The 26,712-nt window shown below is 43.8% G+C and overlaps 1 protein-coding gene across 1 annotated transcript; it reads left to right on the top strand.

Annotated features, from left to right (window-relative positions):
• Nucleotides 1-364: 364 nt before the first annotated feature.
• On the top strand, nt 365-26,147 carry MYEF2 (myelin expression factor 2). The gene is made up of 18 exons (XM_082252815.1): nt 365-601; nt 8,168-8,364; nt 9,454-9,506; nt 10,346-10,353; nt 10,432-10,525; nt 10,791-10,982; nt 11,456-11,609; nt 13,289-13,338; nt 13,583-13,643; nt 15,959-16,060; nt 16,148-16,189; nt 16,291-16,359; nt 18,283-18,387; nt 18,471-18,569; nt 24,776-24,844; nt 24,924-25,120; nt 25,200-25,251; nt 25,633-26,147. The coding sequence occupies exons 1-18, from the start codon at nt 477-479 to the stop codon at nt 25,794-25,796; spliced, it is 1,833 nt and encodes a 610-aa protein (XP_082108941.1). The 5' UTR covers nt 365-476; the 3' UTR covers nt 25,797-26,147.
• The last annotated feature ends 565 nt before the right edge of the window (nt 26,148-26,712 follow it).

Here is a 26,712-nt window from a genome sequence, read left to right on the forward strand (position 1 = left end):
TTGGGATTGGTGATGATGAGGCACATGGCCTTGTCTCTGTGTTGCGATTGGTGGGGATGAAGGCATATGGCCTTTTCTGTGTTCGGACGATGTGGATGGGCACTGACTCCTCTGTAGAGCATCTTGCTGGTGAACAGGGGGAAGCCTTTATGAATCAGCATGTGATTTGTGTAAAACACTGTAACCATGGAATATTTCATGGTGTAAAATCCTCTCCATCTTTGTACAGACATGTGCTGCAAGCTCTCTAAGGAAACAAAGAGCCCCTCCCCCCCATCCACACTCTATTGTCCCTCACAGTGTTCGCCCCTTCCGCTGACAATAAAGTTGCATGAAGGGCAGGCCGGTGGGAGGGGACTGAGCTCTCGCGAGACTTCCCTAAGATCACGCCCCTGGTGAAGAAGAGGCGTCGCGGCCTTGTGAACTCTTTCCTCGCGGACGGCGGCAGTGAGCGGAAGGCCTATCACACCGGAATCATGGCGGACATCGACCAGCAGGACTCCCAGGACGCCCTCAACAATGGCAGCGACAACAACAGCGAGTGCGACGACCAGTGTGACGCCAGCATGGCGGAGGAGAGCCATTCCAACGGCATGAAGAAGTAGGTGTGAGGAGAGGGGAAATGGCGGCATGTAGACGGGGGGAGAAGGAGGGGGCGGTGAGCGGGAGAGGACGGGTGTGCGGGGACTATGGTTACCACTTCATACAGTTATAATAATTCCAGGCCCTGAGGCGGGGATAATACAGTCCGTTCAATTCCCGCCTTATCGGCCTCAGGGCCTGGAATTAATGTGTCCTGCTGGTATAAAGGGATGAGGTGCAAACCCCAGCGGGGACGATGAGCTCGGGGCCGGCCTCTCTCCCTTCCTCGCAGGCCGCAATGGGCGCCATTGTCCTCACACAGCCCGGGAACCCGAACTGCCCACCACAGGGCCCGACTTATCACTGATCGGGAGAGCCCGACCGCATTGTGCCATCGTCTCCTCCTTTCTGTATGAGCTGGCCATACACGGTACAATCCCACACTATATACTGCAGTCTCTTGCTACAATGCACTAGGCAGTCTGTTTGGGGATGTGGAAGTCAATTGTACAATCTGTTTGTTTTGGGGGGGGGTCAATTGTACAATCTGACTGCAATTTGAAACTCTAATGGGGCCTACCTAAACCGTCCATTCAATAATTATCAGACAAGCCTTTACAATGCACAGTTATAGAGATTGTACAATCTGTTTTTTTTTGGGGGGGGAGGAAGATATGGGAATAATTGATTGTACAATCTGGTTTTGGGGGGGGGGGAGAGATATGGGAATCGATGGTACAATCTGGTTTTGGGGGGGGGATATGGGATGAGAATCGATTGTACAATCTGATTTTGGGGGGATATGGGATGAGAATCGATTGTACAATCTGGTTTTGGGGGGATATGGGGAATCGATGGTACAATCTGGTTTTGGGGGGGGGGGAGTCAATTGTACAATCTGGCTGCATTTCAGAACTCTAATGGGGCCTACCTAAACCGCCCATTCAATAATTATCAGACAAGCCTTTACAATGCAGTTATAGAGATTGTACAATCTGGTTGTAAAGTGTTTAATAGAAAGCTGACCATGCGCTGTACAATCTCCTTAAAGAGGAAGTAAACCCTCTGCAAAAAATAAGGGTAAAAAACCTGTAGACAAAGGCATAATCTAGTGTGCATCGCATACTAGCTCATTATGAAGTACCTACCTTATAACAAAGCCCCCGCAGTGCCGCCCTCTCAGCGACTGGATGGCCAACATGTTCAGCCTTCCTGGCTCGTGTCCTCTGGCCATCTGATTGGCCAGAGGCGCGATTACATCACTCCCGCGCGCGGGAGCTGCCGTTCGCGGCACAGTGCTCTGGAGGAATGGCACAGCTGGCTGTTCCTTCAGAGCGCATGTGACTATGATGTCACCGGCTGCATGCACAGTAAATATCTCCTGAACGGTGCAAGTTTAGGAGATATTTATAGCACCTATAGGTAAACCTTAATATAGGACTACCTATAGGTAAAAGTCTTTAAAGTGGGTTTACAACTACTTTAAAGTAATCTTCAAGCCTTTTAAAAACTACAAGCATATTGTACTTCTCTATACAGTTGGCTTTGCACAGAGCAGCTTTGATCCTCCTCTTCTCGGGTCTCCTGCTGGCACTCCTGAGCCCTCCCTTCTGCCCCTTTAATAAGCAGCTTGCTATGGGGGCACCCAAGCAGGCTCTACATGTCCATTCACAAACAGAGCCGAGACTCAGCCCTGCTCCCTCTCTTCAGTTTACTGGCTGTTATTGACACTGGCTCCCACAGCTGTCTCTGCCAATGAGGAGGGAGAGTCCCCAGACATGCACATCGCTGAATAGAGAAGGGGGAGCTGCACACGTTTCCTGTGTCTAGAATAAACTACAAGTTCCATCAGCCATTGAGGCGAATGGTTGGTATTGCTCAGGAAACGAGGCGCTGTTGAGCATCCTTTGTAGTCTGTTGATCTCCCTGCTTCCAGGTAGCTGTCTGTATCAGAGGTACAGGCAGACAGCTTATCCTGAGTGTCTGCAGGAGCCGGACATTGGGACCTCAAGCTGCTTATTGTGGGTGCAATGCTCTGCAGGCTTTTTTGAAAACCAATAAAGCATTTTTTTTTTCTCTAAAAGGTGATCTTGGCCTTTAAGTTGGCCATATACTATATAGTGTGAATATATAATCTCATCTACACTCACAAAAATGATGTAATGAAGGTACAGTTCTTTGCATTAGTATGCAATTGGGTAGGCCCATGTACTATATAGTTGGTGGTAGATGTAAAGGGAATTGTATAGTGTATAATCGCTTTTAAGGCTGATCATATGCAGTATAATCTGTTATATCTGCTAACGAGTATGCCGTGCCAAGAACCTTCCTGGTTGGATACAGATTGGCTGGTTTAAAAAAAGCACTGCACCAAATCCCCATCCCCCCCAGCACTTTAAACAAATTTAATTACTTTATAATCAAAACCGGTTCTCCCAGCCATCCATATCTCCGTACTTTATTTTGTTGAGAACTCACTTTAAAAAAAAAAACACCTTAGCATTTATAGCCACAGCCATCTTGAGTAAGGGCAGATGATTCATGTACTGGTATCCATCTGCCCTTAGCTTGGGCATGCATGCAGAATGGTGTGCTTAGCTGAGAGAACCCCCTCCTCAGACTCATGGGATGTATGTCATTTGTCTAGGCCTGGAAATCAAGAAGTAACTTAAAAATGTTTAAAACCAATAGGATATACTTTCCTATCTATTTACTAATGCTGGCAGCATAAGGAGAAGTCAATGTTGACTGAGTGAAGCTCTGCTTTTAAGTGCAGATAAAAACAGTTGACTAAATAGTTATATGGGTGACAAAGTTAGAGGCACGCCAGCCCCTGCAGCAAAGAATACTGTAGCCGCTGACTTATTGGGACACTTACCTGTCCAGGGAGCCCGCAATGCTGGCGCCCCTTTTTCATTCAGCTCTGGAGCGCCGCCGCCATTCCTTGTAAGGGAAGTTGGCAATAAAGCCTTGCTGCTTCACAGCCAGTTCCTTACTGTGCATGCGCAATGTACTCTGTGAGTGGCCCAGCGGCGAGGGAAGGAGGAGGTGCCTGAACTTCCTGGGGGCCGGAGAACCGGTCCAACCTCCCCCTCCCTAAAGGTGTGAAATCTGGTAGTGGAGGCGGGGAGGAAGCAAACAAGCAAAGCTACCCCTCTTGGGTGGAGCTGCACTTTAAGAATTAGTGAGCTGCAATATGTTGGCTTTAAACTCGTGTGAGCCTTGAAAGAAATGCTTTAATGTTCATGAAATGCTTCTAGCGTTGGTGCACATTTTTTGAGCTTTTTGATGTTTGTCAGATGTTGCCTAAAGCTTTCACAATGCCTTGTTAGACAGGTTTGTTTTCTTATGAAGACATTTTATTAAAGGATATCTGAATCCACAAAAATGTAACTTACCTGTCTTTAGATGTGGTGGCCGTATATTTCTGCAAGTACAAAAAAATTCCTGGTTCTCCTGCCGAAATCCAGTGATTCTTACTGTGCACTGAACCAATATCTCCAACAGTTATTGTGACGCTATCATCTGTGAACTACACAACACCTCCACCTGTAATGGGGGATCAGAAGAGGTGGAGGTCTTTAGTCCAAATCATAGGAGCAGCTTATGGTGACGATGCAACTTCGTCATAGAAGCAGAACCGTGATTGAGCATTGTCTCTCAAAGACTGTAAACTAGGAAGAAAAGCCTGGGATAAAAACCTGAAGGACTGACTGGTTGGAAAATTACATATCAGTGCCAGTAACACTAGTGCGATGCCAGACATCACATGTGAGTAGCACTGCATTGCAGATCACATGCGATGTGATTTCAGCATTACAAAATGTATGGCTGAAATCGCATCATTCTCACCATAATGGCGCAGGAGCCTTTTCTGGTTCACACTGGAATCGGATTGCATGGATGTTCACACCTGTGCGATCCAATTCCTGCACCGTTTCAGTTTACACTTCGTTCTTTAAATAAATCTGGGGGTGTCATTAACTTTACATTGACACCCCCAGCAATTTACAGGTCTCAGTGTGAACCACTGCGATTCTGGCGCAACGCGGGAACCGTCACTTATTCGCAGTGTTTCCCACATCGCACCAGTGTGAACCGGGAGGAAGGCCCCTGTCACACATGCAGAGCAGACCGTTCATTTCATCAGTTCAGTCACGTCAAAATTGATGAACTATTCATCAGCGGTCATCAGTGTTTTTTTTTTTTTTTTTTTTTTTTTTACATTCCTTACCAATGCGAAAACGGTACCATTTGTCAGTTTACATCCATTTTTCGTCTGATCCCTTATTACAAAAGAAAAAAGCTTTATTTTCAAAAAACACATGACCGATGCGGATGTAAATGGATGATCATCTGAATTTCCATAGAGATGCATTGATGTCCATTTTTCATTCGCCAAGAGATGGATGAATAACAGACAGCATGTGTGAAAGGGGGGGGCACCTTAGTGTTTGGGTGTAGAGAACACTCCATCCATTAGTGGACAAGTCTTCAATACTCCTACATTACCAGGCCATTTTTCAGTTTTCATTGCTGGGGTAGTTTGACAATTACCCAATCATGCAGCACTATACCCAAATAAAAATTCTACATCTTTTTATAGAGCTTTATTTTGGTTGTAATTAAAGGAGTTGTAAAGGTAGAAGTTTTTTTTATATCTTGATGCATTCTAGCATCTCTATCCAGCGATGTCCAGGAGTCCTTCGCCCATCCTGGACTCTCCATCCCATTGGAATCTTTCAATCATGTGACTGCTGTGGACAGCCAATGTTTCCACCCTTCTAGGATTTTGATCCAAGGGTTTGGAGGTGGTGGGAAGTGGTTGAACTTTAAAAAATGTTGAATAGTAGTGAGCCAACGCTGTGTTCATATACGAGGTTAGAAGTCCCCCCCCCCCCCCCCCCTCTGCATTCACTGCCATTTCCTCTGGGAAGGAAGATCAAATAACTTTCCTCTGTTCATCTTTCAAAGTTATTTGATCTTCCTTCCCAGAGGAAATGGCAGTGAATGCAGAGAGGGGGGGGGGGAGACTTCTAACCTCGTATATGAACACAGCGTTGGCTCACTACTATTCCCAGAAGTTTTCCAATCGCATGAGCTGGAAATAACTTTTCTGAAAGAGTCATGTATATGATTGAATTTGAAATGCAAATTTAATCTTCAATAAAATATTTAATGGATTGTGTAACAATCTTTAGGAAGGGAAGTTGTCCTAAAGTGGTATTGGATCTTAAAGATAGAACGGCTTAGGCCTTTCACACAGGCATTTTGATTGGGCATGCCTGTCAGTTTTTCAGATGAGCCTGAGGCTCCATTCACACCTGAGCGTTTTCTAGCTTAAAGCTGGTGGAGAAAAAAAATCAATGCTTCTCTATGTAGATGGTTCACAACTCCACTCCAAGTCACCTGAAGCTCAAAGTTCTGAGCTTCTTTAACCACTTAAGCCCCGGAGGATTTGGCTGCTAAAGGACCAGGGGTTTTTTTGCGATTTTTTTACTGCGCGACTTTAACGGACAATTGCGCGGTCGTGCGACGCTGTACCTAAACGAATTTGACGTCCTTTTTTTCCCACAAACAGAGCTTTCTTTCGGTGGTATTTGATCACCTGTGCGATTTTTTTGATCACGCGCTATAAACAAAAAAAGAGCGTAAATTTTGCAAAAATAACAATATTTTTCACATTTTTTTATATGAAATTCCCCCCAAAAAAAGTAAAAATCAAAATTTTTTAACATTTTTCGGCCAATTTGTTTTATGCTACCTATGTTTGGTAAAAAAAATCGCAAAAAGCGTATTTTGATTGGTTTGCGCAAAAGTTATCGCGTTTACTAACAAAGGGAAAGATTTTTGTCATTTTTGGTGTTTTTTTTTTTAACGCGTAATGGCGGCGATCTGCGATTTTTTTTTTTCGGTACTGCGACATTGCGGCGGACAGATCGGACCCTTGACTGACATTTTTGACACTTTTGGGGGTACCAGTGACATTACTGCAGTAATCAGTGCTATACATATGCACTGTTACTGCAAAAATGACACTGGCAGGGAAGGGGTTAACTTTATTGGACAGGGAGGGGTTAAGTGTGTCCTAGGGGCGTGCTTTCTACTGTGCAGGGACATTCCTATTGGTGTAAAAGCAAAGATCAACCGTTCTACATAGTAGAACGGTCAGATCTTCACTTTTACACAGGGAGAACTGACAGGCAGCTTGTTTACACAAGCTGCTCTGTCTTTCTCCCTTCACAGGAGCGATCGCAGTGTGACTGGCGGACATCGAGTCCGCCGGTCACACGCACTGACTTGCCTGTGAACGAGCCGCGGGCGCGCGCCTCGGCGGGCGCGAGCCCGCCCGCGATAGGCTCGCAAGTCAGTGACAGGCGAGTGACGTACCGATACGTCACTCTGCCTGGCCGGGGCTGACCGCCGCAGTATATAGTCGTGCGGCGGTCGGCAACCGGTTAAGCTCCACTTGGGTAGATTTGGGTGTTTTTGGCATGTTTTTATTCCATAGAAGTACGTAGAAACGTGCGATTTATGTACTTTCGCGTTTTTTTTTTTTTCTTGCCAATGAATTGGATGAATAACTTGGCAACAAATGATGAAACGGATGATCTTTTATCTATTGGCTTATAAAAAAAAGTGGCAAGAACGCCCAGACGCTACACTCTGGTGTGAATGCAGGTGGATAGGAGGTTCCATGGACCCCAATGGGCAGGCTGATATATACGTGTCCATATACACCTACCTCTAGGTCCAGGAAAAGACTGTAAACCTCCACTAGAGCTGCACGATTAATCGTATGAAAATCGCGATCTCGATTCACCCCCCCTGACATCTAAACCTGACATGTTCTCGATTCTTTGCATAGCTGAGGGAGCAGAGAAAACAGCTGTGGAAAACTCCCAGTAACTATAAACAAAATGATTACATTGTATCTTTTCCTTCCCTCTGCCAGGGAGAAAGGAAGTTTAACCTCTTAAAGACTAGACCTTTCTCTGACACTTGTTGCTTGCAAGTTAAAATCCTTTTTTTTTGCTAGAAAAGTACTTAGAACCCCCAAACATTTTATATATTTTTTTAGCAGAGACCCTACAGAATAAAATGGTGATTGTTGTAATATTTTATGTCACACTGTATTTGCGCAGCAGTCTTTCAAACGCAATTAATAAACTTTAATGAATGAAAAAGAAAAAACATAACAGTAAAGTTATCCCAATTTTTTTTTTGTTACAGAGAGAATCGTGATCTTTATTCCAAGCTAAAAAATCGTGATTCTCATTTTGGCCAGAATCGTGCAGCTCTAACCTCCACATTCACTGCATAAAACATTAATTGTCATAGTTCAGAAGAATATAGTGGTTTTGCTATACTATAAGGATATGTTGTAACAATTAGATTTTCTAGAAAAGGGATGATGTTTAGAAAGGTGGAGATGCAAAATTCTGCAATGAAATTTCTACTGGAGTATCAGTGAGCATTTTAAATGTATCTAAGTGTCCCTTTTTTGAGCGCGAGAACCAAGAACTATTGTTAAGCATTTGGAAACCTCATGTAAACCTAATGCCAATGCATTTTTCTTGTGCAGGGAAAATGAAGACTCAAAAGAAGAGAAATCCACGCTTAAAGAGAAATCGGGAAATAGAAAGGGAAGCAGATTCCATCCTTACGGAAAAGAGAAGGGTTCTGGGGAGAAAAAGGGTCAGAGTCGGAATAGGGTGTTCATCAGCAATATTCCGTATGACATGAAATGGCAAGCCATTAAAGACCTTATGAGGGAGAAAGGTAAGTTTGGCCGCAGTCATTAACGCAACCTTATATATATCAGCAGCCAGCAACCCCCCCCCCCCCCTCCCTTTCCTTTCCTCTCAAGCTTTGAAGATCATACCTTTTTAATACAGGTTCCCTGGTTTTCACAGGTAATGTTTTTAAATCTAGTACATAGATTATTATACCAGTTTACCAGGGAAGTGTTTGCATGCTGTTAAGTGCAGCTGTAATGTGGTGTTTTTACAGGCCAATAGTATAACTTGGAGCTGTATTTACTGGCCTTTAGTATAACTTGGAGATGTATGGATACATAAATGATGTTTCAAAGCAGTAGGTGCTTGTCTTGCACAGCAGACAACTATTGCAGATAGAGAGTAATTTTGGTGACCTTGTGTTCAATGGCAAAGACTGTCTTGCAGTTTTTGTTTAGTGCCTGTTCTTGTGAAATTGACTTAATATCCAATATTACAAAATTGGACTGGAGACTTAAAAAGGTTTTCACTGGAAATCACCAGTCTAAAACGTTCCCCTTGGTTTCATGGTAGTGTGTTTCTTTTAAAAAAATTGTATCATTTTGTAATAGTCCTTGGTGTCTGTTGTAAGGTGAATGACTATTTGGTTTTATTCACTGTATTTCTTTGATTGTAGCCTACTGTGAAACACATTGAATTGTTAATTTGGATCTTAAGACAATTTTACTAATTGAAGACATTCAGGTAGAAAGTCACCTTAAACCAGCTGTTGTGAGTTGGATGGCCAATCTTTATTTTATCGACCTGTTTTAAATATTTTATAACGAGTTGATTAAGGTACTAGCTGCATATCTGAATGTGTTCAACTATATCCTATTCAAATACTACATTTGGTATTTAAGGAGTAAAATGGTATATAGTCTATTGCTCTTGAAAATGTGGCTGCTTCACAGTCCTGAAATTGAGCAAAATGAGGTAGCCATTGATAGGTGCTATGTCGGTTCTGTGTTTGATTGTTGGTGAATTATAGGTCATTTTTGTTTTGTAGAGCTGTGCACAGGGCACAGTAAAGAAAGTTACTGGTGTTAAATGCTTTGTCTCTTGGTATTTTCCCTTTGTATGTCTTATGTAGTTGGTGAGGTTACATACGTGGAGCTCTTTAAGGATTCTGAAGGAAAATCAAGGGTAAGTGCCGTGGGCAACCATCTGCTTGAGGTGTAAAGTGCCTCAGTAGTCTTCTGTATCACTGTACAAGTATATTGGAAAGTAAGTTTCATTTTCTTACACTGTATTGCAGTCTGAATGTTCCAAGGCTCACAGTATGCTACTTTTCATCCAAATTACTTGAGGTTGAAAGTGGCGACTAACTGAATTTCTAAACATTTGCTTGCTCACTTCTTGTAAGTTTGCTGCTAAAAGCTCAATGCAGATGTCAGTCAGGTTCGGAGTCCAATTCACTGGCACGTCTGACAGTATTCCTGGGATTGTACTGAATTTGTCTCGAAATATATTTTTTGAATTACCTGTTGTGGCGTGCAGGGCTGCTCCACTGTCAGTGCTATGAACGTTTTGAGTCATTGAGCTAGACTCTTAATTAGAAACGAATTATCTTGTTAAGGATTATATCAATTTTTTTTTTCCTGATGAAACATGTGAGTCATTGAGCATGGTGACAGAAGTCTAATTCACGGTTTATCGGTTTTTTGGAGATTAATATTGAAGAAAACTTTTTTTGGTGACTTAAGTTGTCCTTCCACTGTATGATGGCTGTTTTGACAGTTAGTGTATCCAGTCTTGGGTGTCTTTTTATAAATGTTTTCAAAAGATTCCTTGAGGATTCACTTTGGTTTTTTTTTGTTTTTTTTTTTCTGATTGAATCCAATTTGAAAAAAAATATATGTGAAAACATTTTAAATAGACCCCCGTAGTAATCTCTGATCTGAATGATTGGTATTCAAGCTAACATTCTTTTATTTTATTTTTTTATTTTTTGGATTCTTTTCGTGTGGCCGCGTGGATTTTAGGGCTGTGGGTAAGTGTCTCTTGATACGGTCTTTGTATACATAAATTTTACACATTCAGTATCTTCATCAAACCCTTTTTGTTGCAGTGTGGTCGAGTTTAAAGATATGGAATTTGTACAAAAGGCATTGGATGTAATGAATAAGCATGATCTAAATGGAAGACCCCTTAACATCAAGGCGGTAAGCATCCATGGGTCATTTATCGTGTGTGTGTGTTGTGTGTGTGTGTGGTGTGTGTGTGTTGTGTGTGTGTGTGTGTATGTATGTGTGTGTTATTCTGGGCTGTTAGGATTGCTATAAAATAGTTTAGAACTGTTATCGTAGTATGGGTTACTTGAATTTTTGGGAGAAAAAAAGCACTTATTACTCTGCTGCATGATTGTGTGAGATTTTTATTTTGTTCCCCTCTTAAATCGGTCTATTAAAGTGTGCTATCTTTATGCAGGATCCAGATGGAGAACATGCACGAAGAGTTCTACAGCGTAGTGGGGGCCAGTTCCCTGGGGGCCATAGCGCTGATATAGGCCCTGCAATTGTAAACCTCCCGCCTTCAATTCTCAATAACCCCAACATCCCTCCAGAGATAATCAGTGCTTTAAGAGCTGGTCGACTTGGAACAACAGTCTTTGTTGCTAATGTAAGTATATTTTAGGAAAAAAAAAAAAAAGAAAATCCTACTTTCAGCAAAAGATGCTGCCTAGATAGAGGGATCACTTCAAGATCTCCAAACAGTATAATATGGTGGGATAATCTGTCAGCCTTTTATGTGTTGGGTAGAGTCACTAATATTGGTCTTTTCTGCCTCTAGTACATATTAAACCATGGTACCACAATCCTTACTGCAGGCCACAGGAACTGTTACCCAGATCAGGGCGGATATTTGGAGCCTTTATGCCTATTTTAATAGAATATTTCTAATATAGATTAGGATGAATATGCGTACTAAATACAAAGTTTGGTACATTGAATAGGGGTAATGATTGCTCTATTTTTTTTTTTGCCTTTCTGTTAAGCTGTAGTATGGGATTTACACTGGGGGGGGGGGGAGAGGAGTGTGTTGTGTTTTTTTTATATAATATTTATATAATTTCTTCCCCCCCCCCCCCTCAGCTGGACTTTAAAGTTGGGTGGAAGAAACTGAAGGAAGTGTTTAGCATTGCTGGAAATGTGAAGAGAGCCGACATTAAGGAAGATAAAGATGGAAAAAGCCGTGGAATGGGAACGGTTACCTTTGAACAAGCCATAGAGGCAGTTCAAGCAATCTGTATCCTTTTTTTTTCGATCTGTAAATATTGTGGTGATTAGGGAACCAGAGCTACAATCTTGAATTCTTTACTTTCTTTTTTTTTCTCTCCTGTAACTTAGAGGTTGTAAACTCGTTTTGAAAGTTTTTTTTTTTTTTTTTTTTTTACAACCTGCAAGAGAAACGCATAATGAGCTAGTATGCATCGCATACTAGCTCATTATGAAATACTCTACCTTACAACGAGCCCCCGCCGTGCCGCTCACTCACCTGTATGACGGGCCACATGTTCAGTCGCCCGTCTTCCGGGATCGCGGCATCCGGCTATCTGGCCGGAGCCGCGGTGACGTCACCAACGGGCACGGGACTCTGAAGGAACGGCACGAGTGGCCGGTCCTTCAGAGCGCATGCGCCAGTGACGTCACTGGCTGCATGAAAGGTAAATATCTCCTAAACGGTGCATGTTTAGGAGATATTTACAGTACCTATAGGTAAGCCTTAATATAGGCTTACCTATAAGTACAACTTGCCGAGGAGGGTTTACTTCCTCTTTAAGTGGTTTTTTACTATTCCAACAGATCTTATTCATAATGTGGGCTAAATAGGTCCTGAAATGTGCATTTTTTAAGAACAGTACCTTTTTATATATTGACGTTATGCACATATTGAACAAACATAGGTGTAAAAAGCATATAAATGGTGGTGCAAAGGAAGAGTGCTTTTAATGTGTAAATGTTGGGAACATGGCAGATGTGTTTGAAATCTAAAAGCAACAGAGTCCACTTATGAAGAATCTACTTTAGGGAGAGTCTGCAAGAAATCATTTTGATTTTTGCATCTGTCGGATGCACTAGAGGAAAAAAGATATGTTTCAGGATCTTTTACTCCCGGACAGAGCAGACCGCCGGACCTGCTGATTGGCTCCCGCTTTGTCCAATCACACACAGCAGGAGCGGTGCTCCAGCCCCCTACATGACATGCACAAAATCTCATACAGGTTACTTGATTTTGCACAGCCGAGCCACCCTGTTGCAGTATATATGTGGTGGGCTGTCCGGAACTGGTTAACTTGACTCTGTTTATCAGGAAGGTAGTAAGAAATCGCTTCTTCAAGCACACATCTGTAACCCTTTTTTTTAGGGTAGGAAAGTAGAAAGTCCTGTCACCTTGGGGGGGGGGGGGGTTCCTTTTTACTGTTGCTGAGACAGCAGAAGAGAACCTGTCTGAGATTCTAACCCTTTGTCACTGTATGAAAGTCTAAAAATGTTTGTCTAGAATTAAATTGAGACTTATTAGGTTACTGTTCCTTTTTAAAGAATGTAATCTGCTTAAATGGTTAATGTGTGGTTTCATTGACCGGAGAGGGAGGGCCTGAATTGGGAGTCAATCGCTTGAGCTAAAAATCTGAAAAGTAACAAGTAGCTAGAAACTGGGGAGAGGTGACCTCACTGGTCTGCTGATTCTCCCTAGCTGTTTAAATTCCATGGTGGTGTTTTACAGTATTTCTTGTAATTGAAAGCGCTTTTCATCCCCTGTTCATGCTGTAACATTTTGCGTAAATATCAGGACTGAATAGATAATGTAAATACTTCAGGATCTCATATTCATAGATTCTGGTTTTGGAAAGACAACCTAGAATGGTGCTGATTTAAAATGACAATGGTATAAATTTTTTTTCCTTAACAATGATTTCTTTACAGCTATGTTTAATGGGCAGTTCTTGTTTGATAGACCGATGCATGTGAAAATGGTAAGTAAGCATTACTTGTGCATATTAAGTTACCTAAGTAGACTTTGGGCTGCTATTGGCAGTTAAAGCTCCATTCATATCTGCATGTTCTCTGAAAAACAGGTCATTAAAGCACCCCAAATGCAGCCCACATTTCAAATGAATGGGCTGCCATATGTGTCCTGGGAAAAACCTTTTGGTCACATTGTGTGGAGATGTAAGTGAAGTGTTAGTCTTTCTGCTTACAATATTTTTTTCCTTGTAGGATGATAAGTCGCTTCCCCCAGATGATTTTCATGCCATGGAAAAACCACCTCAGTTACCTCGTAAGTACAGTACAAGGCATAATTTGTAGGAAGAATCCCTATTTTAATATGGTGTCCTAATCTGTGGTACGCTGTCCTCTAGCAGTTTTGGAAGTGCACAATCTTTTTTTGGCTCCACCAAGGGTTTCAATGTGTAGGCTGCCTTGCACCACACAGCCTCTTCTACAGAACCCTCCAGTTGCCCCGTGTGGACTCTATTCTAGTATTGAACTGTACTGCTTGACATTTTTATATGCTCTGAGAACTCAAACACAGGTTCCTTTTTTATATTAGGCCAGCACATGTCCAACTGTTCAAAGCTGGTGGTAATTTGAATTTGGTTAGGTACATGGGGGCTCAGTTCTTTTGGGGCAGGTTAAATCCCTGTCTCCAGTAGAGTGTGGTTTTTTTTTTTTTTTTTTTTTTTTTTTTTTTTTTTTTTTTTTTTTTGTTACTCTACTCTATCACACAAGGCCAAAAAGTGTGTACTCTTCCAAATTTTTCCTGAGTCATCTTCCAGGACAATTTACATGAGGCTCCTTCCACCAGAAAACGCATGATCCACTTTTTCTTAACGCCCTGACCTGCTCAAGTCCTTGGGTTTTGTTTCCTCCAGGCAGATGGGACACATCCCCAGTTTGTTTTTTGTATGCTATCAGGCCACCATGCAGTGTGCAGGAGCACTTTTGTTAATGATCCCACATGCTGTGTTAAGCAGCCTTTTCAAAATAACTGGGCTGTAACACACCTTAGCTCAAATCTAGGTCCAGCTACAGTTTTTGAAACGCCTAGTGTCCTATAACACAAGTGTGTTGGGGGCCATTCAAAATTGCACCAAACATAACTGAACTAGTCCTTAAGAAGCTAGGATATGGTAACCTCTTGCAATTTATGCAAAAGTTATCTTAGTTTTGATACTGTTGGCCTGTGTATTTTTAACAAGGAAAAAAGTGCCATTTTGGTGTAAAATAACATGAGAAGGGAACACCATTGCTTGTCCAGCATATTCTGTCTCTGGAGTGCTCTTCAGACAGTTGAGTGAAATCAGTGTCACACGAACAGGGTTACAGAAGTATGCAAAAAGCCATTCTCCATGGCATGCATGCACATGGTATAGAGCAGTGATGGCAAACCTTTTCGAGCCCGAGTGCCCAAACTGAAATAGATAAGCTGGTTTTGTGTTTCAAAATACCGGGGGGGGGGGGGGGGGGACAGGTGATATATCACCTCCTAGCCACCTGTCAACTGCCTTCTGACTATTGATCTACCACAGATAGCTTCTCAGAAGGACAGAAAGGGCTGCTGCATATGCAAATGCACCCCCAATCCAGCTGCTCACCTCTGCACCCCAAAGCCCCCCTCTTTGCTTCTACATAACCTGAATGCTGTACCTGATGGAACATCCAGCACTGCAGTGGCAAGCAGGACTCAAGCCTGCTTCTGTCTGTTTGCATCCACTTCTCTGGCACCATTCTGGAGATAAAGGTGGGTGGGAACTGGGGGAGGGGCGGAATTTGCATTTGAATGCCGCGCTATTTATATATAAATAGTGCTGTATACATGGGAATGTCATGTATTTACACACTTTCCTAGATTTTTTTTTTTTTTTTTTAATGAATCACGCTAGCAGCACTGGGCAAAAATAATGAAGGGCTCAAAGACGGGAGGAAAATTACAGGACGCTGCACTCTCTCCTTCCAGCAGCTAAAAGCTGGCAGGAGAAGAAGCTGCCCTTCAGCTGCTGGAAGGAGAGACACAGCATCCTTTAATTTTCTTTCCATCCTGCTACTGTTCCCCCTATGTACCTCTGTCAGAGTATCTAAGTGGGGAGGGCAATTGCTGAGACCATAAACGGCAGCAGGCTGCAGGTGAGACCAGCCTATTGGAATCTTACCCAGCTCTGGTGTCCATTGTTGATGTGACTTCATCTAACCCACCAGCACCGCCTTGTCTCGACCACGCCCATCCCAGATACATCATCCCCTGGCCCCGGAGCCATGTGGGAGATGTAGTTTTATGGGAGGGGGAGTGCAGTGTGGAGGAAATACACCTAGTATAGGATGTCCGATCAGTGTGCGTTCTTCCTCGCGTGCCCACAGAGGGCTCTGCGTGCCATAGGTTCGCCACCACTGCTATAGAGCATAGCACCACTTTTCTAAGGAAAGAATTTGAAGTAGAATGAGCTGCAACTTTGCCTAAAAACAGTTGTAGTTTAACACAACCAGTAAGGTTTGTCTCAGATGTGGCTCATAGTTAAACATGACACACGACACAAAATGCTGTTTCTATACAAAGTTTGATATAATATTTTACACATGGTTTTTCTTTTAATCCAGGTGGACTTGGTGGAATTGGAATGGGTCTTGGTCCAGGTGGCCAACCTATCAGTGCAACACAAATTGGAATGGGTAGTGGAATGGGCAGCATGGGTCCATCAGGCAAGTGTGAATGAAACCTTTAATTGTCAGTGTTCAAAGCTCGCTATACTATAAAGTGTCAACGTGGGTTTTTTTTTTCTTTTATAGCTATGGATGGCCCTGGCTTTGGTGGAATGAGTAGAATGGGAGGTAAATGTTTTTTTAATATGGTATTTTCTTTGTCTGTAAATGGCATTAAAGCAAAACTTATCTGGCTTTTTTTTTTTTTTTTTTTTTTTTTATCACACCAGGAAGTGGATTTGGTGGCATGGATGGACTAAGTAGCATGTCAGGATTTAGTGGAGTGAGCCGAATGACAGGTATGTTGGGGTCTGTGTATGAAGCTCTTAAACTGGCTTTCAGAATGGCCTTACTAGGAGTTGCATTATGAAGAATTTATGTAGCATATAAAGTATACTGCTAATTAGCCACTGGATTGCTTTTACAAGCAGTAGCTGGAGATGTCCCACCCCAAAAACAGAATGGCTCTATTGATTATGAAACCAGATGTGATAAGCATTGCCTCTCTTTGGTTTTTCCAGATGTAAATAAACCCTTAGTGGTTTCCAAATGGCATCAGATCATACAGAGGAAAGATTTGGGACTCCAGATCTCAGTATAAGTTACCGGTCACTGCCTATTGCTATCACAGGGAATTGGAATATTCCCTGTGATAATAAAACAAATGTTTTAAAGCGTCCCAGCCCCATCGGGTAGCATCAGATCGAACAATTATAACACCAAACCTCCTGTATAAATCTTAAGTAACCTGTAATGGCTTTTAAAGCATCTATGGATAATGTATGGACTATGTGCTTAGTTTGTTGCAGTTGCACAGACCTGCGCAATTTTAGGCATGACATAACTGCCACTGGTTGGTCACTAATGCATCAGTGACCAGCAGTGGCAATACATTAACCCCCTCATGCTGCATAATACAAATACCATTGGTAATTAACCTCACCTCAGCGCCCCTAATTTGTCGATCTGTGCCATAAGTCCCATGCCTGTTTCAGCTTGGAAACATGGCTGCTAAGATTCTTTTTTGCTTTGCAGCCCAGTTCTGATGACATGCTCATTATAGTCTCTAACGGGAACTTGGATAACAAAGCAGATTGTTGAATGTGTTTAAGATTGCTTCAATTTCCTGCGTTTTTGCAAAAATTTATTTTTTGGAAAGGCTGGTGCTGGCAGCTGAGCCAGTAGTGGGGTCAGTGCTCATTGGGGTAGGTATGAGGTGAGTTACATAGAGAAGTAGGCATGTCCCTGACAAAGGAGAAAAAAAAAAACTTAGCTGATGGGGAAAAAAAAGATGCATGTCTGAGCCAGGGGGTTGAACTGCATTCCATAAGTAATAAGTACAGCTTGACAAACTCTCGCCGGGTGCAGCTCGGCACCTCTTGAAGACTGTGAGAATGTGATACCGGCATCTAAGGGGGATAAGCTATAGCTGCATGAAGAATACAGTGTTGCCATCAATCACATCTCAGTAGATCTGCAGCGTGTTTAGGAGGAAGCTTCTGTACTGGGCAGAATGCATTATGTTTACTGTCATAGCAGTGCTGAGATGCTGGCCATGCTTGTCTGTCACTTTGATACACGGGACTATGTATGAATGAATTAACACACAGAGCAGGTGATCGGCCGCTAATAGCTACAACTAAGTGAGCGCTTCACTTCCCTATCAGGCGGGTATCTCCGCTGACAGGGAAGTGAAGGGCTCACTTAGTTCTAGCCATTAGCGGCCGCTCGCCCGCCCGGTGTGTTGGTTCATTCATACACATAGTCGTAGTAGGGACATCCTTGAGAGGCGGGACTTTTCAAACCTGCGCTGCGCCCCCCCCCCCCTTCTCACAGCGGCCATTACGTTAGGCATTTTTAACCCATTTTCGGCCGAAATGGGATAGGTTAATTTTCGGCCGAAATTTTCGGTTGCCGAAATTTCGGTGCACCCCTATTTGGGGGGGGTTCTAAGTAATTTTCTAGCAAAAAAATACAAATTTTTACATGTAAACTGTCCGAAAAGACCCAGTCTTAAAGTGGTTAAACTGTTGACATGAGTCATGCAGTACTCAGATGATATAAATGGGAAATAGGGAGCTTAAAAGCTTTTGTAAAAGGCTGTGTAGTTAAAATATCCAGCCTGAATTGGATATTTAACTGCTTGTGTGTAAACAGAAGTCTTCATGTAAACAAATGCGCTTTACTTTTTTTTGTTTTTTCCCATGTTGCTGAATGCCTAGGAATGGGTGGTGTAGACGACTTCAGAGGCAGTTTAGGCTCTGGCATGAGTGGAGGCATGTCGAGCAGCATGGCGAGCATGGGAAGCATGGCAAGCGGCATGGGAGGTAAGCTGGCAAGACGCACTGCTGTCATCTACTTGTCCAAATGGCCTGTGTTCTGATGAAACTGTTCTTTAATTTCGATTTAGACATGTACAGAGGAGGAATGGGAAGCAGCTTGGACAGAGAATTTGGTCGCAGTGAACTTGGATTAAGTCGTGGCTTTGGAGATTCATTTGGAGGAATGAGTAAGTGTTTTGGTGTGGGGGGAGCGGTTATATTGTACCTGTGAGCAGTAGGTTAACCACTTACTGGCCTATAGTAAAAATACATTACTTTGACGTTAAATACCAGGGTTATGGCAGCAGCTTGCTGCCAAAACCCAGTTATACACTGCTCAAAAAAATTAAAGGAACACTTTGAAAACACATTAGATCTCAATGGGGGAAAATCTTGCTGGATATCTATACTGCTGTGGACTGGGTAATGTTAGGAAGGAAAGGATGCCACATCGTTTGCTGGAAATTAAAATGATCAACCTACAGAGGGCTGAATTTAGACATCCTGAAACTCCGTGAAAAGATGCAGCAGGCTAGTTCATTTTGCTGAAATTTCATTGCAGCCACTCAAAATGGTACTCGCTAGTTTGGCCCCCATGTACTTGTATGCATGCCTGACGACAGGGCATGCTCATAATGAGACAATGGATGGTGTCCTGGGGTATTTCTTCCCAGATATGGACCAGGTCATCACTGAGCTCCTAAACAGATTGAGGTGCAACATGGCAGCGTCGGATGGACCGAAACATAATCTCCCTGAGGTGTTATATTTGGTTTAGGTCAGGCGAGTGGGGGGGGGGTGATTCAATTGTATCAACCTCTTCATCCTCCAGGAACTAGCTGCATACTCCCACCACAGGTCAGGCATTGCCATGCACAGGAAGGAACCCAGGACCCACTGTACCAGTGTAGGGTCTGACAATGGGTCCGAGGATTTCATCCTAATGGCAGTCCAGTGCCCTTGTCTAGCTTGTAGAGGTCTGTCTCCCTCCATGGATATTACTTCCCAGACCATTACTGACCAACCACCAAACCTGTCATGCTGAACAGCATAACATTCTCCATGGCTTCTCCAGACCCTTTCACGTCTGTCACATGTGCTCAGGGTGAAAAGCACAGGGCGCTAGTGGTGTACCTGCCAATTCTGGTATTCAATAGCAAATCCCAATCAAGCTCCATGGTGCTGGGCAGTAAGCACAGGGCCCACTAGTGGACTTTGGGCCCCCAGGCCACCCTCATGAAGTCTTTCTGATTGTTTGGTCAGACATATACTCACTCTGCTATAGCCACTCCACTTTTTTTCTGCCCAGTCATGACCTAGTTGCTTGCTGGGCTCTTTGGTCTTGGCAAAACTTTTCCATCTAAAGGTTTTTTTACCCTGTGGTAGATCTACAATCAACTGCCGGACTGGGCGACGGGCTGGATAATCTAGATCCAGTAGTAGCCCCAGTATGCGTGCCCAGACCAACTCTGCGCTGGGTCAGCCGCGACAGCCCCACTTAACGGGGGCTTGTCTGCGAGTTAAACTTCTCCCGAAGTCGCATACAAACTGTCCTCAAATACAACTTCCTCCTGGCCAACAGCCCCTCCCCCCATTTTGGAGAGGAGGATCTGTCTGGTGCGGTGCCTGTCTGGTTCCTGATATGGTGAGTAGCCGCTCCCTTCTTCCCTTGGAGGGTTTTGGGGTGCTTGCCTTGTGCCTGTCCTGTGGCTAGGGATATCTCCAGGGTCCCAGAGAGTCTTGAGATGCTGCCATTTTCTTGTAGCTCATAGGCTACAATGCAGGGCGGCCATTTAGCGGTGGGTTGCGATTGAAAAAGCAGTGGCCATGACAGTGGAGCCAGAGGGCGGTGGTTTCAGCACTGGGAGCCCCTTCTAATTCCCTAGTGCTGATTCCTGGATACTTTTCCCTTCCTGATTGCATACGTGCAGTCTCTTGGTGACTAGCAGAGCCTGGTTCTGCAGGTGGTGGGGTCCTCTCCCTCTCTGCTGAGGGTCGATTGGTGCTTGTAGCTGGTGACCGGGTGGTGCTGCCAGTGCAGTGGGGGTGTCCCTTAGCAGTGTTTTTTACTTATTCTGTGGGTCCCTCTGTTGGCTAATGGAGTCTTTGGAGCACATTTCCCCACCTGATCCCCCCCCCCCCCCCCCCCTGTACCTTTCCTCTACAGGCCACTAGGGGCCCTCCTTTTCTGCAAGTTTTTTCCGTCCCTCAGGATGGACGGGATCGAAGCCTTTCGGAAGCCTCTGATGGATCCAAGCAAACTTGGTCTGGCAAGTCTGGAGCGGGCTTCTCCAGACCCGCAGACAAGACTCCTTCAGCATGAAGGTGCACCCTTACCCGGATGACTTCCCTGGTACGTGACAAGTGGGTACACTTAGTCATACGATCTGGATAGAAGATCGAGTTTCTTGCACGCCCTCCTGGAAGGTTCTTTTCTTCCAATGTGCGACTGTCCCCAGTTTGCTTACAGGCCCTCTTTCGGGTAGTGCAAGAGCTTTTGCTTCAAAAGGTGATCCGATTGCAGAACGTTTCCAGGGGTTTTTACTCAACCTGTTTACAGTTCCCTGAAAGGAGGGAAAGGTGCGTCTAATCTTGGACCTCAAGGTGCAGGATATCAGGATGGAGTCCATTTGGACAGTGGTGGCTTTCCTGCATCAGGGGATTTTCATCATGCCAACCTTCACATTCCAATATGTCAGTCACCGATTCCACCACTTTGCAGTGGGAGAGGAACCTTATCAGTTTGGGGCGTTAACTTTTGGTCTCGCCTCCGCTCCTTGAGTCTTCACTACAGTGTTGGTCCTGGTACTGGCATTGTTACGCCGGCAGAGGATCGCAGTCCTGGCCTATTTATAAGATCTCCTTCTGAGAGCATAGTCTTCTGCTACGCTGGTGACATCACCCAACGAACTCTGAAGGAGTTGGGCTGGATTCTGAATCTTCAGAAGTCAGCCTTGACCCTTCTACGAAACTAGACTATCTGGGGCTGACTCTGGACTCTGCCTTAGCCAGAGTATTTCTTCCCCCGGGACAAACTTCAGACACTGCAGGTTGCACATTACCTCCTGCTGACCAGCGATGGTCATCCTTCCGGACTTGTATGCGGGTACTGGGCCTGATGGTGTCAACCTTTGCGGCGGTCTAGTTTGCGCAGTTCCATACGTAGCCCCTGCACATGGGTCAAGAATCCGCAGTCTCTGGACAACCAAATCCAGCTGAGCTGGGGTATGAGTCCCTGATTTGGTGGCTTTGTTTCCGGCGAGTCAGAATAGTTCATATTACCATCACACACCTTCCTGGATATAGGCACATGAGTTGTTGGGTGCTGCAGCGATCACCAGCTGGACACTGGATCTATCACAGATGCATACATATTCACCAGCACACCAAGGATCTCGCACAGCAGTCCAGGGAAACTTTTTATTCCAAAGGATCACATCAGCATAGATGCAATGTTTCAGAGTCACGCAGGACCCCTTCGTCAGAGCCTTACGAAGCGGTCCTGCGTGACTCCGAAACATTGCACCTATCCGGATGTGATCCTTTTGGAATAAAGTTTCCCTGGACTGCTGTGCAAGATCCTTAGTGTGCTGGTGAATATGTATGCATTTGTTTCCCGGTGCTCTGGCAGGGCAAAATCCTTCCTACCCTTGTATTAGACAGTAGTCACCATGGATGCCAGCCAGTTCTGCTCAGGGGGTCTGGACCCTGGAAGAATCCAGACTACTGATCAATGTCCTGAGTTGTGTGTGATCAGGCTGTGCCTGGAACATTGGATGGATTGTCTACAAGGCTGTCCAGTGCACATTCAGTCAGTGCCACGGCTGCGGCTTATGTCAATCTCAAAGGGGGCACAAGAACTGTCCTGGCTGTGGAGATGGCCAGCATTCTCAGGTGGAAAGAATGTTTTTTTTTTTTTTTTTGTTTCAGCCCTCCTTGCTTCACCACTTTCCTGGAGTGGAACATTGGCAGGAGGATTACCTCAGTACTCAAGGCAAACTTCTGTTCAACTGCCGACTATCAGGAGCCGGGTGTCTGCCTTGGCGGTTTTCTTCCAATGACCCTTGGCTACATCCTCTGGTGCGTACCCCTCTTCATATGATTCAGCACTTGGTCCCTCCATTTTCGTCTCCTTTGCAACCTTGGGACCTCAATTTGGTACTTTCAGTACTCCAGAAGTCTCCCTTTGAGAATTTTCGGGGGCTTCCCCTGCTTATGCTGTCCCAGACGGGGTGGCCTTTTTGGTGGCTATCACCTCTTCATGCAGGATGTTGGACCTGCCATTATCCTATCATTCACCTTATCTTTTGACTCACAGGGATAAGGTGCTTCGCTCCTGTCTGTCATTCCTTCCTAAGGTGGTCTATGTTGCCTTCCCTGTCTCCTAGGCCTAAACATCTGAAGGAAATTGCCTTGCTTGCCTTGGATATGGTCCCGGCAATTAGGGTGTACCTGGCAGCGACAGTCTTTCAGGAAGTCTGACTCTATGTGCTCAAAGGATGGCCCGTGGTTCAGCCCTTTTCCATCAGGGGCTAGGTTCCTCCGTTTCCTGTCCAGGCGCACTCTACTAGGGCGCTTAGTGCCTCCTGGGCTTTCCATCGTCGGGCATCTCCAAGGTTTGCAAGGTGGCCACCTGGTCGTCGGTGCGCATTTTACAAGTTTTATAAAGTGGATGTGTTGGCATCTGCGGATTCTTCTTTTGGCCACAAGGTTTTGCAGGCTGCTGTTTAAGAGGGGGGGAAAAGAGTTAAACTTGCAGCGCCCAGGAAATCACTTGGCTTATTCAACTGTTCACATCATAAATTGTAGCAGTTCTTCAGCAGTGTAGATGCCTCATAGGTTTGAATAATCCTCCAATTGTCCCTCACTCGCGGAGCATAGAAAAAAACATCAAGATATCCAAAATTAAAATCTGTTTCTAAAAGCACACATTGCTACTGGGGGAGGGTCACACCCGTTATGGGGGGAAAAAAAAGCTGATAGGAGTGCTGTTAGAGAATCTTCCTGCTCTTCACCCCCCCCTCCCCCCCTTGCAGTGGACACTCACCAGCTACTGATATTCAACCAGCATATAGGTAGTCAGGGTAGATATGATCATGAGCCTCTTTCCTTAGGGCATATGCTCACGCATCAGCTGATGGTGACAGACCAATATCAGAGATCCTAGACCAGCTCACATTCAGATCTTCATTTACCGGACACTCGCCACTCAGTTCACTCACTCTAACAAAGTGGAAAAGATAAGGACCGGGGAATTACCTTAAAACCACTTCAGTTAAAAGGTATATGAAAAATGCATAAAAGCAGAGCTGTTACTTGCATAGGTCACGCCGCCGTGATCCGTTAGCAGATGCACTGAGGAAAGAGGTTCATGATCATATCTACCCTGACTACCTATATGCTGGTTGAATACCAGTAGCTGGTGAGTGTCCACTGCATGGGGAAGCAGGAAGATTCTCTTAACGGCACTCCTATCATTTTTTTTTTTTTTTCCATCACGGGTGTGACCCTCCCCCAGTAGCAATGTGTGCTTGTTGAGACAGATTTTACACTATGTTGGATATCTTGTTGGTTTTTTTTTTTTTTTCTATCCTCCACGAGTGAGGGAAAATTGGGGAATTATGAAAAACAAGGAAAGGGAAAAATAACGAATGCAGCCATCGCATCTAAAATTTTGGTTTGCTTCAATGTTTGCTTTTGGGTGTATTACCACTAAGTTCAGAAGTAGTTTGCAGTGTATTGGCTATAATTTCTAAACAATCCTAGTGTGTAAACTTGTATATCAAATCTTGCTGCATTGTGGTCAACTTGTGACACGACTAGCCTAAAATTGTTGTAAAGGCAAAGGTTTTTACCTTCATTCAGTCTATGCATAAAGCTAAAAAACCTGTGTGCAGCGGGCCCCCTAATACGTACATGAGCCCTATCTTGATCTAGCGATGTCCATGAGAGCCCTGCTTCTCTAGAGACTCGCACCCCTGATTGGCATTTGGCAGCAGCTTGAGCCATTGGCTCCTGCTGCTGTCAATCACAAGTGAGCCAGTTAGATGGAAGGATTGGGGCTGAGCCATGGCTCCCGTGTGAATGGACACAGCCGTGGGTTGGGAGCGCACCGCCTTGGGTGCCCCCACAGAAAGCTGCTTGCTGTGGGGGCACTCAGCTGAAGGGAGGTGCCAGGAGTGCCAGCAAGTGACCTGAGGTTCACAGAGCGGGTAAGTATAACATGGAGTGTGTGGTTTGTCCAAAAAAACCTACACAAACTAGACTATAATCACTTTAAAGTACGTCTAAAGGTATGCAACTCTTCCCACAGCCCCCCCCCCCCCCCCCCCCTCATGTTACCGAGTTAATGGCTTCAACTCTTTTTTACATTGCTACTCTTTTTATCTAATAGGCAGTGCCATGGTTGGAAGTTTTGGTGGAATGGGTTCTTCTTCTCTTGGTCCTTTGGGATCTGGAATGAGTAAGTAATGTAACTTTTTTTGTAGAATGAAGATTAATTGGACATAGCTTGTATCCTAATGTGGATGTTTTTCTCTTAGGTAGTGGAATGAGCGCTGTAAATAGCATGAATATGGGCCTTGGTATGGACAGAATGAGCTCCAGCTTTGACCGTATTGGTGGAGGCTTGGACAGAGCCATAGATATGGACAGAGGTTTTGGAGGGTTTGGTTCCACCCAGTTGGGAAGCGGCCTAAGAGAACGAGGAAATAAAGGATGCCAAATATTTGTTAGAAATGTAAGCATCACACCTTACACATTTTAAAGGGGTTCAGGATAGTGGTCTCGATTCTAATCTTATTTTCCCTTTCTTACAGCTCCCATTTGACTTAACATGGCAGAAATTGAAAGAAAAATTCAGTCAGTGTGGTAAGTGTTTTTATTTTTTATGGGTTAAGAAGTCTCTACAATTTGGTTGAGGAATTTCATTTTGTCAGTGAGGTTTACATGGCTCACAATAAATCAAATTTACGGCTGCGGTTTCTTTTCACACCACTAACGTCAATATGATCTCTTTACTGCCACACTTTTCAGAACGTATCTGACGTTGAATTGCATACATGCTTGCTTATTATCCCACTGACTTCTAGATTTGCAGAGATTTTCTGGTGGAAATAACCTATAAAGGAGAAATTATTTCAGATATTAACTCTTAAATTGCCCAACCTTCCTAAATGTTGTACCCATTCTGAGATGAGGCTTGTCTAACACAAACTAATAGCAGCCATTGTGGTTTTACTTCTGTTACAGGTCGCGTAATGTTTGCTGAGATTAAAATGGAGAACGGAAAATCTAAAGGCTGTGGAACTGTGAGATTTGATTCCCCAGAGACAGCAGAGAAGGCATGCAGATTAATGAATGGCATAAAAATCAATGGCAGAGAAATTGACGTCCGCTTAGATCGCAATGCGTAATTCCTTATTTTTAGTGACATTCCCACATTTGTTCATTATTTGGTAAATAGTAACAGTGATAGAACTGTAAAGGCTAACTTTTTAGTTTTACGCCTTTGATAGTGTGGTGTTTAATGTATTTTTTTTTCGTTGTAAATCGCTTGGTTTTTAAACACCATGTCTAGTCATTCAGTTTAAATGAATTGACATACTGTTTTTAATAAAGCCTGTTTCTCACAGCTAGTTTGACAGTCTGTGTTGGCGTTTTAATGCTGTATTTTATCCTGAAATATTGTATTACTTGAATGACACAGATGAAATACCTAGAAATGACAATAAACTGGTCTTAAATGGCTGAGTGAAAATGGTAAATGCTGGTTTGTTTTTAAAAACGGGACATCTCTATAGTTCTGACGGTGGAAACAGAATTTTGATCTATTATATTGGAACCAGATTTATTTTTTACACGTTTGGTTAGCAGCAAGAGATCTGCTTTTACAGTAACAGGAGGGGGTTTGCTTTCCTTATGAACTATAGTTCCAGAAATAGTTTCTGGATTCTGTGTCTTTAACCGTTTTTTATATTGAGACTGATGGCACTGAAATTTGTATAATACTTTGAGATGGTCTGGCAACTAGATCCTTTAAGAAAAATACCTTTTTCAGTAAGGTTTCATACTCTTTTGCAACCATGGCAGTATTACTGTGTACAGGCATTCCTAGAATTTCCTTTTCTGGGTTTTGGATTTATAACAGAAGTTTGAGATTCAGCTTTAGGAATCTACTGCAGTAATCATCTTTGTCTTTTAAAAACCTTTGCAAATCTGCAGCCTATGGTGGGAGTTCACCGAGCACTTAGTCTGGGTGAAGCAGAGCTGGAGGGCCATATGCCACTTGGCAGTTCTGGAAAGTTTTTTTGTGCTTTAGAATTTCAGATT

The sequence above is a fragment of the Pelophylax lessonae genome (assembly GCF_965119305.1).
Source record: "Pelophylax lessonae genome assembly, chromosome: 4".
NCBI classification, from domain to species: Eukaryota; Metazoa; Chordata; class Amphibia; order Anura; family Ranidae; genus Pelophylax; species Pelophylax lessonae.

Coding starts and splice junctions, on each gene's coding strand:
- MYEF2 (XM_082252815.1), top strand. CDS start 477: ATGGCGGACATCGACCAGCAGGACTCCCAGGACGCCCTCAACAATGGC. Junction 16,360..18,282: donor TGGAGTGAGCCGAATGACAG/GTATGTTGGGGT, acceptor CTGAATGCCTAG/GAATGGGTGGTGTAGACGAC. Junction 18,388..18,470: donor CATGGCAAGCGGCATGGGAG/GTAAGCTGGCAA, acceptor ATTTCGATTTAG/ACATGTACAGAGGAGGAATG.